Here is a 17,407-nt window from a genome sequence, read left to right on the forward strand (position 1 = left end):
ACATCAGCCCAGGGAAATTCAAATGAGGAAGAAACGGTGAGAGGGAGAGTGGGAGAGAGAGAGCACAATAGTGAGAAAATAGGATAAAAGAATGAGATGGGAGAGCGTTAGGTAGGAGGGAGGAGGAGGAGGAGGGAGCCGGAGAGGTTGCTGAGGCTGCAGGTTAAGATAATGTGTAGATCTGAAGAGATTTGCAGGGAACATTTTTATTCATTTTTTGATTACTCCCATCTCTCCCAAACCTCCCCTCCCTCTCCTCCTGCGTTACCGTTTCTCCGTTTGTTTGTTTTTGGCATTAGCGTTATGACTGCTGGTATCCACGTGTATGTACGCATGCATGCTGATTAGAGCCAGAATATGTTATAAACACAAATATTCACACTTTTGCAGACTCACACACATATATCAATACATAATGCACACAAACATATTTAAAGATGCATCAGAGAAGCGAGCAGCTGGGCAGACGGTGCCAGGAATGCTAAAAGCTTACAAGTTCGTAAACATGCAGACATAGATGCTGCTTATGTATGTACAAACACGCATTCACACAGATTGTTCTCAGTGCAGCCTAACGCCTGCTTCTTATCAATGGGCTGTGCAGGTAGACTAAGTGTTCTGAATGAACTGGGCCACACAAGAGGTGCAGCCCAAATACAATGCCGTGAAAATATTTATTTGATGAGCTGAAACATGTAAGTATGGAAGCCCGTTTCCGCCACTAAAAAAAAAAAAAAAAAAAAAAAAAAAGGATCCGTAACTCAAAATTCCGAGTTATTTTCTCAAAATTTCGATTTTTTTTCTCAAAATTTCGAGAAAGTAACTTGAAATTTCGAGTTAGCGCTGCCAATCAGTAATCTACGTGAATTCCTTGTTACCTGGAAGCTGAAGCCCTCAGCTACAAATGCTACAGCTAAGCTACCGGTATTATATCCAGTCGTGAATGCACAGATTGCTGAGTGTTTTCAGCCTGGCTTCACAAATGATGAAATCCCTGTGTTATTAGCTGAATCACATGGTGTTACTATCAGCAAACGTACTCGCGAAAGCGCCAATTTGTTGGGATCCATTTTTGAGTGCGCGTTCCTCTGCGCCATATGCTTCCGGGTAACAAGAAAGCGACCTCATTCACATATATTTTTGATTGGCAGAGCTAACTCGAAATTTTGAGAAAAGTAACTCGAAATTTTGAGTTATGGATACTACCTTTTTTGTTTTTATTTAGTGGCGGAAACGGGCTTCCATATGTAAGCATGACAAATATGCAAATAAATAAGAAATCTAGAAAGGGGCAAACACTTTTTCACAGCACTGTAGGTCTAACTATTTCTCAGTACAAACAGGAGTCACGATTAAATAAGGTCACAAAAGACAGACACACAACACACCCAATTCGCTGTGAGACCCTCCTTCCAGGTTGAGTGAGATGGAGTGGTCGCCAAACTGATTCCCTTGACCCAGGATCATCCAGCTTTCCAGGCCATCCGAATCAGATGAATCGGACTCAGATTCGGATTCTGACTCTTCTGAATCCGATTGTGAACTTCTGGACTCCACAGTCACAGGCACACCTGGAGTCCTTTTCCTTTTCTGAGCATCCTACATGGATGAATTATACACGCAATTAGTGTGCATCAGATGTCAAATCCTTTATTTATTTATTTTTTTACCTTGCAGCTTTACTGAACTGATCAAATGACAAAGCAGCGATAAAGGTGATGGTTTGTGAAATTGCTTTGTCCTTTGTTAAACATCATTACTTCACTGCTAGCATTACACCTGCAGCACCTAGTCATTCACAAGCCATGCTACAGCTCAAAATGGAAAACAGCAGTAATTAAGCCTGGTGCCAGTGACCACTGAGAAGTAGCTTGCAAAGGACAGAAAAAAATCAAAAATGAAGATGGAAGCCAGATTTCTGATAATGTCTCACAAATTACAAAATAAAGGGGATTTAACTTTATGGTGACTTTTGCTATGTCTAAGAAGACGTTCATAAAAGTCTTCAAAGTTAGATGTCCACATGCTGGGCGTAATCTATTTTTACAGCTCATTTGAGCCATTGGACATCCTTTTGTAATAAGCTTCATATTTAAGTGACTGGGAACTGTGGATTTAATCCCCTGACCCCATTCTGTGCAAGACCATATGCAAACATTCATCTGCTGCTAGTATGAGGCCCCAGCTGGCCTAGTTTGTCAAAGTTGCATTAGTGTCAAAACCTGAAGTAAAAAAATTGGTTTTACTCTTCACACGGACATCTGGCAGACTTACCGCTCACACATACTGTCATCAACATTCAGTCAGTTTTGATTATGACTGACAAACTCAGATTTTAAGTTAAGTTAAGGTTTGACTTAATACCCAAGGCACCAAAAGGCAGCTGATCTTGGATGGCTGGAGGAGTAACCAAATTGGATGGGCAATTAAGTCCAAGACTACAGGGTGCAGCTGCAAACTGACGTGCTGAGCTTCAGCGCTGTTTCAGTGTCCACAGGAATTGTTTCAGAGGTAAAGCATCTGTTCCTTAGCATGTTTAATCTGCTCAGAGGTGCTTCTTAACACATTTTCTTGTTTATGCATGTCAGAGACAAGTTTGCAGATTGTTTAACACTACCCTAAGCCAGACGGATTTTTTTTTTAATAAACTGGAAACACCATAAATAATATGTTTCATAAAATGTGTCTTTATTTTTGCATTTACCTTTTTTTTTTAATTAATTTTTTTAAACGTATCTTAAATATAAATACTTCTGTGTCAACAACTACTCTGCAAACTTTCTAGTTACTCTGCCACTGTGTTGACTGATGTTAAAATGACTTTATCTACAGTTCATCAGCAGGGTAATACTGGCTAACAAAGTAAATGTGACACATGGATAGCAGTTCACTTTTTGCTCTACCTGCTGCGCTGGAGTGGAAGTCTGCATGCCTCGACCCTTTAAAGCACAGATCCCTTCATCACCTTCAGCGCTGTCATCGTCAGAGATTGAGATGACGTCAGGGCCGGAGTCGATCACGATGACCTCCTCGAAAAGTGATGATGGCAACCTCTGACCTTTAGAGTCACTTTTCTTCTTCGGCTTGTCCTTTTTCTCTTTCTTCTTCTTCTGCTTCAGGTGTTGCTGCAGGCTGCCATTAGTAGGTGTCAGAGCCTTGATGCCTGTTTTTTCCTCTAGTCCTCTATCACCATCTGTAACCCTATTTTGCCGGGTGTCCTCTCTTTCATGGTTCTGCTCTTCTTCACCCTCCTGCTCCTCTAGTTCCCCAAGGTTGGATGAGTAGTGGAGCTGGCTATAAAGGTGGAACTCCACCTCGCTGTTGGCCTCTGACCCATCAGAGTCCACTTCTTCCTCTTGATAGAGATCATCCTCCAATCTCTCCCGGTCCTGGTAGACACTGTACATCCTCACAACCACATGCACACACCTGAGGAGATGGCGACTTCAGTGGCTGAAAAGCACACAAAATCAACATAATACAGCATCACATTGTCTAACTCATTATCAAGCATCAAATTATACATTATTAATACACTGCTGTGTTATAGTTGGAAAAAGAAGAACAAACAGACAGTTTACTTTAGCCTACAGTTATTGACCACTAGTTATTATCATTTGGTTTGTAAAGACGAGTCAATCAAATTCTTTTCACATTTCCAAAATCCCAAAGAAATAAAAGGCTTAATCTACCCACAATAAAAAAAAATCAAAGAGTTTTCTATTATGCAAGTCAAAATAAAATCAAAAGAAATTCTTACGCGTGGGAAACTTCACTTTTTTTAACAATTCATTTCTAAACTGCTAACACTGGTTACCATCACCAACATAAACCAGCTTTAAGTAGGCAATCATAACAGCTCACCAACCAGCAGCTCTTTATGCGTTTCCGCAGGTCCTTCCTCCCTGCAGCTGTCAGACTGTACAATCAAAACTGCTCCCAACAAACAGAGGTTTACATCAGCGCTGTAACTTGCACTATTTTATCAACCGAGTCACACTATAACCAGGGTTTGCCTCTTAACTTCATTTAATTTAATTTAATAATGGTACAGTACTCTGTTTTTGGTAACCATTGTCCTTGATGTAAATATGTAAAAATTGTGTATGTTTCTGTTCTGTGTCTTATGTACTGTTTGTTTGCATATGTGTCTTTCTTGCTGCTGTTACACCCAAATTTCCCCTTGTGGGACAATTAAAGGATTATTCTATTTATTCTCTTTGCAAAGCATCACTTTGGATTCAGATTCACCTGCTCAGCGGTTTATTCGGGAAAATAAGGCACAAATAGCAAATTGTGTTTTTACTAGTGTCATAATAGTGTACATTTGTTAATTTTAGAAAAAGATGTGCTCCTTTGCTGCAACCAATCTTTCTCCTAACTGAGTGTGTTTTTCAAAAGATTCAAAACTGAATACAAAAATTTAACTTATTTAGTTTTCATTTTGCCTGATATCAGCTACAAAATCTTCATCAATACCAATCCAATTCTAGTAATGTTTAGAATTTCTTCTTTTTTTTCTGTGCACATGAAATCTTTATCCCACCATTCAAATATTTAACACTGATCAACCACGTCAGGTCTAATATACAAGACTAATTAGTAGCTCTACTTTATTACCAGAATTGTGCTGTCGTCATTTTCCTCTCTTAAGTTATATGGCGGGTATCCACAGCGCTGTCGAACTGAAGGAAACACAGGCCAACATCAATTACAGGAAACTTCCATCTTACTCGGAAAACCATGAGGCCTTGTTAAGAAATCTGAGCGGACACAGCTCAAGAGAACTCCGATTTTTTTTTTTTTTTTTTAACATGTAGACTTTTTTTTTTTTCCATCGGCGCTGTCTTCATTGGCTCAAGCAAACAAGACCCAAGTTTTTTTACCTGCCAGGTGACGACTTTAAATAACACTTAACGTGACACCAAAAAATTGTTGAATTAGCTGGTTACGCACTGTGGTGTTAATTTTTCCAGTGCTTGTCTGTCTTTTTCTAACACACACAGTCACACACACACACACACACAAAGTGGACAGAGAAGGGGCACCGGCCCATTGCTCTGTCCAGTCCTGCGTGTCTGTGCCATGATGGCTGGAGATGATTGGCTCCCAGGCCGCACACACACTGCATAAAAGCCACGCTACACGGTCACAAGCCAGCCACAAGGGATTAAAGGGACAGAAAATCTTACCGGTTGGTGAGGGGCGACCGTTGTGTTGAAAGTTTCAGCAGCTCACAGGGACTGGGAGCCGACAAATGACTCACTGTGTTTTACAGTAGTGGAATTTAATGTACTATACTTAAAGGCCGGGTACAGTCATGGTCTGACAACACAGGTGATTCCTCCTAATCTTCTCAATTAAAATGCTACCTGAACAACACCTCTGGACTCTGTTAGCTCCATTGCATCTGTTTTGGTGAAGCAACTCAGCTTCACCAAAACCAGAGAGGGGTTTTCCACAGAAAACTTTTTGACATGCCAGGAAAAAAAAGTGAAGAGAAAAACAACAGGCAAGATGCAAAGGTGTCTAAATTCTATTTAGTTACTTCAGTTTCAATCCTAATCATGCTCACAGTCTAAATGTCTGATTTAATATAGATCAGACAGACCTATGAATGATAAGACCTATGAATGCAGCTGAAATGCGTTTTACAAATGCTGCATTAGGACACAATGAATTTAGTAGAGATCAACAAATATCAAGCACTGACGTTTCTATTAGCCAGCTGTGCATATTCACACGTGAGTCCCTATGGGTTTACACCGAAACAGGAAATACAAGGTTTAATTTATCTGTAGTTTTGGTTAAAAAAAAAAAAAAGTGAACTGGGGACTCTGAAAATTTACTTCATAGCTGTGAGATTTAACTAATCATTAGAACAGAAAACACCTACATATGGCTCAATTGTGAATGTGCATGTATCTGAGAAGCTTTAAGTAAAATTCAGGCATGTTAGGTTAACTGGTGATTCTAAATTGTCCAGAGAGGTGAACGTGAGCGTGAATGGTCATTTGTCCCTACAGACATGACAAACGGATATCCGCCTCTCAGCCAAAGACAGCTGGGATCCACCTGAGCTGGATGAGCAGTTAAGAAAAGTACATTTTATGTTTCAAGAAAAGAAAAAAACAAAAAAACATTGAATCAACTTAACTGATCTTTTCTTATATCATTCAGAGCACAATTCTTCAAACAAAGCATATCATCATCTTAATAATTAGGAGGCCATCTTATACTTACAATACTAAAAGAATGGACAAACTCTATTGAACCAATAATAATCTATTAATATAATCAATTAATGTATTGGTTGGAGGATAATGGCCTATAAGATGCTTGGATTAACTTGAGGTAACTAAATGGTGTCTGCATGTAGTTTGCCCAGCTAAGGACTGGTGACTACATTACATATAACACTTTTGCAGTACTACATGCTATCCAAAAACATACTGGCTGATATACTGACATTGGAATAGATCCATCCATCCTCCTATTTTCTTCAGGGTTGCAAGAAGGCTGGAAACTAACTAAGCTGTCATAGGCTGCGAGGCAGGCATGCAAATTCTACACAGAAAAGCTCCAGACTTGATTCAAACCTAGGACTTTCTTGCTGTGAGGCAACAGGTAACACTGCACCACCATACCACCCACTGCAATCTTTAAAAATCAGTATCAGCCAGGTATTGAACAAGCGTTATGACAAAAGTGATTTCTTATGTTTCTGTGTGTTTTATGTCTGATATCTTTTTCTTACATAAACTGTCTTCAGCATGATTTTTGAAGGGAGTAATAGATAAAATAAAGACAAATGTCCTTAAGATTCTGCATTTTGTACATAGTCTGTGTTCTACATTATAACCAATACTGTCCATTTTGGCATATGGCACTTCTGGCGCAAAATACCTTGATATCATTCAAGGAAGATATGTCTGACATATTACAGGTCAGCAGTTTGAATACTAGACAATGTTTTGCTAGATATTCACTTTTTAACCAGTGCCATGCAAAAGAGTGATCATCTCCCAAAAGGTGATTTCTAGTGTCTACCAAAAAATGATTGCCCATATTTAACCTGTTGTAAATGACTTATTGGCCTGTAATTTGTGAAACTTATGTGAAACATATCTTTCATGAATGATAATAAGTAATTTTAAGCCAGAACTTCCCTGCTACAATGTAGAAGATGCAATGAGTTTCTGACAAAGAAGCTTTTAGATATCATTTATGTATCCCAGTAAACATCACAGTTTTGTAGAACATCACAATTCTACAAAAGATATATTTAGTGACCAAAAAGGAGTGGATTGATTGTATTGGAGGTGCAATTACACAGTTATAAAAATACTTTCAAAACAGGTCATTTATTTATTTTATATATATATAACCCCTCCAAGAACCCTGCTGAGTAGAGTTTATTTAACAATTTAAGAAAAAAAACAAGTTTAAAACACACACAAACATCAGAAGTCACCTTTTGCACAAAACTGTGTAATGAGGCCTTTTGATTATACATACATTTTTCTTTAATTTTAGTGAATGTGTGATTATGCTATGGATGCAATGTGGAGTTTATAACATCCAAGCGGTCATTTGACTTAAGTTAGGTTGCCAAAAACAGACTAGAGTGACAGGCAGACATCTCGGACATCCAGCAGCCTGGTTACATTGCAGTGACAAACAGAAACTTCAGTTTTATAACTGTGTACTCTCCAATTGTAGTTAGCCTAATGGTAACCCCGGCTAGCTCAATGCTAACGAGCTAGCTTACTGGGGAACATGCGAGCTGTTTATCAGAGTACCGAGGCTTCACTAAACAGTAACACGCCATAAAACACAGGTAGCTCGGAAATTTTCGCTAAGCTTTTTTTGGGCTTTTAAAAGTTATTTTAGCGTATCGGCAGTCCCTGGTTGACATGTCTCAGTCCACTCCATCCACGTGTTTCTAAGCAGCAGAGCAACTGCTCGGATGTAAACAATGGAGCGTTTCAGCCTCAAACACACATGAAAGAACATAAATACAAGGAGCTGAGGCAGCCCTACTCAAGGCCACCACTGTGTGTGCTTAATATATAATGTCAGTGTGTATGAGCTCACCTTTGGAAACAAACTGGAAAGGTACTGCTACCGGAGGCTGGAGCTGCTTTTCCTGCGCCTCCAGCACAGGAGACAGACAAACAACTTCCGGGTTTGTCCGAGGAAAATAAGTTGGCCGACCGTAACATTTCACGTCGAATGCGAAGACTGTTATGAGTGTTGAAACAAAGTGCATCTCGGACACTGAAAGGTCATGATTTCCCCAACACAGGTAATTTTTACAGGATACCAAGAAGAAGAGCCTTTATTCTATAAATAGTTATTTGAGACTGTATTTCGCTCGTTTTCTCCCCTTTGCCTAAAATAAGTATTTTTGTCTTTTTATTTTCATTACTAACAACTGACAAGCCTGTGTTGTGTCAGTATTGTAGGTAGTAATTATGGGGTTTTTAGAGCTAGAAAGAACGACGAAAAAACGCAATTTACTAAACAAAAAAGAGACAGAGACAAAATAATAAAATACAGCATTTTACAAACACAACATTTAAAATTTAAAGCAGCAAATTTTTAAAAACAATGTTTCGTAAAATGTTTTTTACTAAATTACTATAGTGAATTATAATTGATTATATAGAGACAAAGATATGCACTGTTTTTTCAAGTCCTGCTTGTACATTTAGTTTTGTTTTTCCTTATCTATGTTTTCATTTTATGATTAGAGGTGCCTCCAAAATGTTTTCAAAGGGTTGGCCATATGCGGTCTACTAAAATATTGGGGTGGCACACCAAAAACAAAACTTCCTGTTTTATTATGCTGTATAAGTTACTCAAAAATATCGCAATGAAAAGAGAAGGAAAAAAATTATATGCCTGGTTAATTGCCTGCTATTAAAGTTGATATTACCAAAAAAAAAAAGGTTTATATGAAAACCAAAGAAGACTTTGAATTCCAAAATAATCTGTCTTGAATGATTGATTGACTGGAAGTCCACTGCTTTAATGATTCTCAAATAAATATTACATCATGTTAGAGTGTGAACTGTTGCCTGTTTCTGTGTTGGCCCTGAGATCCACCAGTGATGTGTCCAGGGATTGGCTCAAGCGTTTCTGTAACATTATTACATTATTACCAATATAGGACAGTCTCCCCTGCCTTATATTGTGTGTGTGTGTGAGAGAGAGAGAGAGTGTGGGTGCAGTGGCCAATGCCCCCTCTGCCCCCACCCCCCCCACCCCCCCGGTGGCACCCCTGCTTGTGATGCCTATTCTGATATAAAAGGAGATTATTCTTCTTTGATTTGGATTTCTTTTACAACAATTCAACTAGAAATTCATTTTCTTATCAAAATTCCAACATTGATTCAATGAAGAAAAGATGAAATGAAAATGTATTGATCTCAAAAGATCTGAAGGTCATAATCCCTCATGGTACCACAAGATAATTTAAGAAGGCTGTCAATTAAGAATTAGAAGAAAAAAAGATTTTTGTTGTTGTTTGTAGGTTGTTTGCTTGCGCAGGTAGGCTTCATTAATATTTTCTCTCTTACTTTAACTGCTAAGCATCATCATATGAAACCACTGGTTTAAATAGTTTGTTAGTGTGCTGGCAGCCAAGGGAATGGAGATACTCATTTGGTTTAAGTCCAAATGGGGAATCTACCCATTTCCTCTCATTTGCTTCCAGCTTTTTGCTGACAAAGACAAAATGTCCAAAACTGTCAACAAAGTAAGAGACCTCCATCATCAACAGTTAGTATTCAAGTCTTGCGTACTTAAGGTGGATTTTCTTTGTGATTCATGAACGCGAACCTCCTCTGCTAAACTTTTAATTGTCAAACTTGACACTGAAGTCAGCCAGGCTGCTCTACTTCCAAAAATATTGTTTCTGCAAACAAAACATCCCTCAGGGCCCTATATGTTGTTTTACTGCATCATTTCTCTGATGTATACATCTACAGTAAGGTCCAAATACCAGCTGTAAATCCTCTGAATATGTAGGTATGCTCACTTGGTGTGAGCATGAATGTGTGAGTGACTAGTATGAACCTTCAGGCCCGTGCCTTTATTACATGTTGATGGGAATGTAAATCTATATGTAAATGTAATTCAACAGACTGGGTATCGCCATCAGTCATATTTATGACACGTAGAATACAGCAAAATTACGCCATCCTGGCTCTTGTGCAAGCTGTGTAACATTAACATCCATCTCCCTCTTCCTCTCCTCCATATCATGAGAATAATTACGAGCTCTGTATATCCTGCTATAAATGTCGCCATCATAATAGTGGTGAGAGAATGGCGTTATGATAGGGAATCAGAGGGTGAATGCCATCTGATTCCTGAGGTTTCTCCATGCGTGTCATCACAGGAAAGGCCATCACAGAGTTGGATTGTTTCCTTCCAAAGGTTAGTCTATACCTCATGTCACAACACTATCACCTTTTCTAGTCTATGTATACCTCTGACATACACATACACACACCTGTGCGTACACACAGGTGCATACTTAATATTGTGCACCTGTTTTGTTTTTAGGAGGTGCAGACGGGTGGGCGTGGGACCCTCTGCTTCCTCTGCCTCCCTGTATCTCTCTAAATTGGATGCAGGTCCGCGATGCCTGACTGCCCCAGTGAAATTGTGATGTGACTGCCTGATTTTGGGTTCTACGCATTTGGTGGTATTTACTGTTATTATTTTAAATGAAGGTAGAAGAGATCGGCTGAATGGAGGCATCTGGTTCAGCGATTCATCTCCAGGCCAGTGGTGCCCAGACCAGTGGCGTGTTGAAGATGGATGGAGTGTCCGGGAGAGGGATTTAAAGTCCCCTCGTTTCCAATCACACATTCCAGAAGGGATGGTTCTGCCTGATGAATGATCTTTATTGAAGAGAAGAAGTTAAAAGAAGCATGTCATTGCTCTCATTTGGTGGTGTTTGTATGTTCCATAGCGGCCCCTTCTTTCCATTTGGTATCGGACGACTTGGAAAAGCTTTCTCCGGAATGTTTTATCAAAGCTGGATTCTTGTCAGCCGCTCCGGTGTAAAGGCGATATTCTACAGCTGATGGTCATTTTTGTTTTGTAAGTGTGTAACTGATGACAAAAAAAGCCCCAATTCTGTTCTTTTTGTCTGCAGTTGTGATTTGAAGAACCTGTACAAAATGGAGTGGAACACTTGCTTTCTCTGGCAAAAATCTGACCTCTAGCTTCTGACTGCATTATGAGAAACCATGGACTATGCTTACCTGAGCGTAAGCATGCAATTAATAATCAGTTGTGAGGACAATGGTTGGCAACTATATAAGTCCGAATGAAAAATAAAAAAAATGTCACTGGTTTTGAAATATGCATGTCAGTTTGTTTGTGATAGATATTGCTGTTGGCCAGAGAGAGCAGAATATTTTAAGAAAGCAAAAAATATTTTATTCTCAACAGCAGGTTTGGAATACCACCAATGGAGTATCTCCAACAGGAACGTGTTTTTTAATAAACCTCATATTTTTTTCTACTAACTATAAGATTCCTACAGAAGTGTTTAATTTCTATTTGGTGCAGCTCAAGTTAAGAATTTTTTGTCAGAACAGGTTCAATAACAGCATCAGTCTTTAGTGACTCATTGTTGAGCTGATGTCGCTCTCTAATTTTAAAAGCAGGTGAAGGTGAGCTTGAATCAATCCTGGCCTTGTGATAAGTAAAGGTGTCTCAAAATAATATGACCAGTTTTAGCCCTACAGTCTCCCAGCTTTTTAAATTTTGAGAGATATTTTGTGCAAGTCAAACTGTAAACCAAAAAAACAAAACAAAAACAAGCCCCAAAAAGCTAAACTGGGGTTTAAGAGATTAATCTGCGCTCATTCTCTCAAAAATTAACATGATGGGCATCCACTCCAAATTTAAATGTTCTGCATTTGCCTTCTTGCTTCACATTTAATGTTTATAGAAGTTTTTTAAAAAATAAAAATCTAAATATAGCAGCCAAACAGTTGTGGAGCTGATTTGTATTGAAAAAGGAAAATAATAGCGGAGATCTAGAAGTAATAGTAAGGTGTTTCAAAAACGCGTCCAGCATCTGCTCAGATGTTTACTCCATCCATAACTGGTTGCATCAGCTCGTTTCAGTTCTCTAAAAGAGGTCTGCTTCCCTTTCTACTGTTGCCACATGCTTTCTTGTTACTGTATATATGTAAATTCAACCATCCGGTCTGTATCGAAGCAGCCGGGCAGAAGGAATTCCCTTAAAAAAAAGGCTCTCCCTGGATCAGCGCTTCTGAACAAAAACGGCTCCTGTGCGTCACCCATATGGGGCCCTCAGTGCTGAAGTCATTCACATATTCTGGATGTACAGAATGTATAAGCCCCATCATCACTGGGGTTTTTTCACTGCATCGCATGTAATCTATCGTATCTGTCGCCTCAGTCAAGGTTTGATCTTTTTGGTCACATTAATGCAGGTGTTACATTCTCATTAATTCTAAGAGACACTGCAGCGTCAAATAGCTTTGTGGGATAAGAAACTGGTGGTGTATTAGAGAGATTCAGTAGATTCTGGAGTTAATATGCCAAGTAGAGCATGTACTAATCAGTGGCAAAGCTCACAGGCAGGAAGGAACAAATGATAAAGCACAACCAGAGGGGAATGATAACTCGTCACCGGGGTATTGCTTGTAATTTTGTACCATGTAAGAGAATATTTCTTTGTTTTCTCAGTTCTACACAAAGTTTAGCAAGCTTGATCTCCAAACCTCTCTTCAGACATAGAATTTGTAACACAGATCAGCCACAAATGACCTCATATTATGCCTGGGCCATATGGATGAAATGACAAACCTGACACTTAAAGTACTTCATGATATGATGCTAAATTCATTTAAAATTAGTTGTTTTACAATACTGAACACAGTGGCTGGACACTCTGTTGACACCAGAAAGTACAATGCATCTGATCAGGGCTCACAACTAAACTATCTCTTAAATTAAGAGACAACAAGCCAACAAAGAAGAGTGGAGATCCAGAGCGATGCCACCGGGATGCTCCAGGGTTTATTTGTTTCAGGTTGCAGCTTAAAATCTAACCTGCATTATCAGGACTCTCTGACGATGATCTTTTTTCATATTGAATGCATGTCAAGTACAGGTGAAACACACACACGCTTGTGTGCACACCCAGAGGAAACTGTTTTTGTGAAGCTCTGTGATCAACAGTCTGTCCATGCTTTCAATTGGAAAAAAAAAAACAAGAGAGCAAGCCTGACAACACCTTTTCAGGCCAGACCAAGTGACTTGTGTCTATGGGGATTAAATTTGTGAACACAAGCTCTACACACACACACAAAGTCCCACATACACACTTCATCACCACACGATGCCACAACACCTCTTTCTCAGCTGCAAGTATAAAACCACATTGACAGTAGCCTTGTCCGCTCTTGTCGAATTGTCACGCTGAAATGTTTACCTTTACATACAAATGGCCTGGTGTCATGTTGTGTCACATAATGTTTCATGGACAAATAATGTGTCCCATTTCTCAATCCGCCCTGCAGCCCTTAAGCCCCCTTTCTAGCCTCTATAGCCACAACGACACCCAGGCACCATGGCCGCAGAAAGGGAACCTTGTGTCGCCACAGTGAAGTGCCACTCTGAATTAAATCCCAGGGATATAGAGGTAAGCTCAATCAGCACTGTGGCTCTGAGTATTTCTAGGAAAACAATGAGCACCAGAGGTAAGTTTTTGGGGTTTTTTGTAAGGCTGTCGGTATTAGGTTTCTCTGATGTACTGTAAAGAAATGTAACACATAAGTGGATGAGAGGGAGTATTTTTTTAACTCATACCTAATACACACTCAAGTTAGAAACCCTGAGTGAGACTTATTCATATAACATTGCTGAAAAACAAAAGTTACTAAATACTCCAGAATTTAAGGAAGGATTAACAAATATATAAAAGCAGGAAAACCACAATTTTTTAATTTTTTCTTTATTGTAAAATGAAGAAGTATATAAGATATAAGTCCAGAGTATACTCTGCTTTTAAATAGTTCTGTCCCTTTCATTTTTAAATATGAAAAAATACAGTGTTGATATGAATGTGAGGCTTTGGACTTAAGAATAACATTTAGGTAGCAAACAAAACATCATTATCAGGTAAAGTTGGGTGTTTTTTGTTAAATTTTCTTTTGAAATGTAAATGTAGTTCATTTTGAAGTTAGACAAAATATTTTAATGAACACTTGAGTATATTTTAAGGTGCTACTACTTTCTATTTCTGATGCTTTCCTCTCTGCTACAGTTGATGGGAAATGCAGTAAAGTGTATTGCTTCACCTGATATACAAATTTATTATTATTAAATATAAATTAAACCCAGCATTACAGTGGCACACATTAGCTCCAGGCATAGGATTAAAAGCTGTGTATAGTTGGATCCCCATTTAAATACAGCATAATCAAACTGTCATTGTCCAAATGCCCTGCCTTTACTTTTAATAGTAAAGTATTTGCACTGACACAATGAAACCCCACAGAACTGCAGGCCTGCAATAAGCCTTTGTCTTTTCCGTGTAGTTTACACTAAATTAAACCGGTCTGGTGAAAGCCAAAAGTCCCACAGAGACGAGGAGCATTTCCGCCTGTGTTTACGTGTTTACTTATTGTTCTAATCGTCCCTTTAGTTCTTCTATCTCGCGCTTTAATGCGATTCTTTCCGGTTCCGCTCGGTCAGAGCTCGGGTCACCGATCCAGCTACTCCCCACTCATATTAATTACATTAATTAGTACGGGGTGAAAAACAAACAAGTGATGATTAATATCTAAACTGTGGAGAGTTCTTTGAAGAGGTCCTGCAGGCCAAAACAACAAAAACAAAAACAAAAACAAAAAAAAGTGGAGAGACAAATGAAAGACTGCAAAAAAGAAATAAATTCATTAATTAAAAAAATGGGATTTTAGGGATTTAGGAAAAACTATTTCTTGTCTAAATGTTTGAAATACAAACAATAAAAAATAACAAAATAAATAAATAATGTAAAAAAAACCTGTTGCATGTAAAATATTTCATACACGCAACATATAAGCCCAAATAATTATGTGCACATTGTTACATAAATATATTTAAAATGCGTGATGTATATATTTATTTTACATATACACTATGTAAACAGTAATTTTTCCTTTTATGGTCTATAGCTCGTTATTAACATCATCATCTTCATCAATAACAATAATAATAATAATAATAATTATTATTATTATACTGCCTCGAGCGATTAATAAAAATCGTTACACATTTCTGCATTTCACTGCACTACAGTGAAGATTAATTACCAGTCAAATCTGATTTAAAAATACCCCCTCCCTCAAACTGTGTCCGCTTTATGTTTTGTAGTTTGAAATTATAATTGTGGCAAGATGTGCATTTCATCTTTATGTGCGTCTCTGGAAAAGACTAAGGAAAAACACACAAATTAAAACCAAGCAGAATGCAATAGTGTGGTTTCTTCAAAGAGCCCAATAGCAGATAATTGCACATTTTTCTCTCCACGAGCTCACACATTTAGGAAATGTAGTGAATAATCCGCAGCCGTGGCCTTGCATACAGATTCAACTTTTGGGGGTCCATGAAGTGATAAGGATGAGACAGTTCTGCCGGGGATTCGAGAGCTTTCCCCTGCAGGCAAAACACAGAATCCACGTTAGTGTGTGCAGGCCTAATCATCATTAGCCTGGAAAGTGACAACACCAGGCTGCACTATTAACCAAATCACTCTGTGCGATGTGCAAAGGCGGGTTCAAAAGATCCCGTTGACTAACTTTTCCCCGCATAAGTGGCCTACAGTCCATTCCAACACGGCATAAATTCATATTTTCCTCATAAAAGTCTGTAATTGATTTATCTGCGGCTGCTTCCCCGCCTGAAGGTCAGAGTAGAGCCTCCTTCTTTGTTTTCTCGCCACCACACAGGAAACATTAATGTTGATGTTTTGATGTTGTGGGCGCGAGCCGAAGGTCAGGGTCGTAGTGTTGCAGCGCGAGGCGACAAGCAGAGCAAAATGGGTCGCTGTCTCGCGCTTTGTTCCTCACTCAATCGTCTCGGGGCTGCGCGTGAACCCTGAGACCCGCAGCTGTCTGGAGGAAAGCAAGAAGAAGTTAGACACCGAGTAAAGAGACACACCCACTGCTTCAATTTCGCTCTTAAATCTTAATTCCTGTTTATGGTCACGATCGGCAGGAACTGGCGGTGAAGTCTTAAGTTAGGACTGTTGTGTGTTTGTCTTTTACACTAAATTCACTTTCGTTTGTACTGCTGTTTCCACGTTTTTTCGCCTGGAATCAGTCCTCTTTTAAGCATAATTCAATTGCGTTTGTTTGCTGCATGAGACACCCCTTCGTTCCGGCTTGACCTCATGCCCTCTTATTGGTGAAAATTTTACTGAACACGCTGCTGCGAAACTCTTTTAAAATTGCTCCTTCAAAGTGGTACTTTGGTCTTCAAGTGTCATTATTTAAACAGCCTTATGATTAATATCTGTTTGATTTTAAAGGTTGCAAATGTATCAATAAATGTAATAAATGTATTTATAATAATTTATGGGGGGGGGGGGGGGGGGGGGGGGGCATTTGCGTGTTTGGGCTTGTTGACGAAAAGCGACAGCAAAACCTGACCGTAATAACACGAAAAGCCTACAAAGGAACACTAAATCAGGAGATCTATATCGTCAGGACCAGAACTATCCATTTTGTAACAAACTCTTTTCACGAGATACACGCAGAGGAAGACTGTACGCTCCAACTGCAGAGCAGTGACGTTAGCTGAAGTTGTAGCTCGACGTATTGCACCTGCTCCAAAGTCTCTGAGTCCGTGCGTAAAGAGCATCCTGCGTAACAGGTGTAGACCGGCAGAGGAGGACAGAAGTTGGAGAAACTCCTTTGAGCACTCTTTTGGGAGACACTGAAAGGACACTAAACAGAAATCCACCTGTGAACCAACGTTTTCTTATTTCTAAGTAAAAGGAAAAAAGAAAAAAGCGCACTAGTTTTACGCACGGCGCTGTAATGTTACCTATCAACCTGCATAGCAATCAACCGGGAATGAATCAGAGGTATCAGAGGAAATGAATCTAACATGAAAGGGAGAAAGAGAGAGAGGGAGAGTGGGGTGTGGGCGGGAAAGTTTAGTAAAGTGGAACTTGGTAACAGATGCGAGGGAGGGGGCGCGGCCCTGAAGGGAAGGGTGGCGGTTGTAAGTTGCATGTTATGTATGCAGGGCCGTGCGCGTGCGTCGGAGTGCACGTTAATGTGTGCACGTGAGCGCGTACACCCATTGAATTTGTGTGTGCAAGCTCGTGCAGGAAAAGGACAGGACATGAGCGCAC

General features: G+C 39.3%; 1 protein-coding gene across 2 annotated transcripts in view; it reads right to left on the reverse strand.

Annotated features, from left to right (window-relative positions):
* The window catches only part of zcchc7 (zinc finger, CCHC domain containing 7), a 53,535-nt gene extending 45,347 nt beyond the window's left edge, over positions 1-8,188 (reverse strand). The window contains exons 1-4 of one of the 2 annotated variants that reach the window (XM_085409956.1): positions 8,098-8,165; positions 4,621-4,685; positions 2,904-3,453; positions 1,389-1,599 (exon numbers count right to left, since the gene is read on the reverse strand). In XM_085409956.1, coding sequence (XP_085266082.1) covers positions 1,389-1,599; positions 2,904-3,407 — 715 coding nt within the window. In that variant the 5' untranslated portion in view covers positions 3,408-3,453; positions 4,621-4,685; positions 8,098-8,165. Of the gene's footprint in view, positions 1-1,388; positions 1,600-2,903; positions 3,454-4,620; positions 4,686-8,097 lie in introns of both variants that reach the window. The other variant, XM_085409955.1, reaches the window with a different exon arrangement.
* Positions 8,189-17,407: the final 9,219 nt, after the last annotated feature.

This window comes from Rhamphochromis longiceps, linkage group LG6 (assembly GCF_057381845.1).
Source record: "Rhamphochromis longiceps isolate RC_006_pf linkage group LG6, R_longiceps_female_GT1.1, whole genome shotgun sequence".
In the NCBI taxonomy this organism is placed as follows: domain Eukaryota; kingdom Metazoa; phylum Chordata; class Actinopteri; order Cichliformes; family Cichlidae; genus Rhamphochromis; species Rhamphochromis longiceps.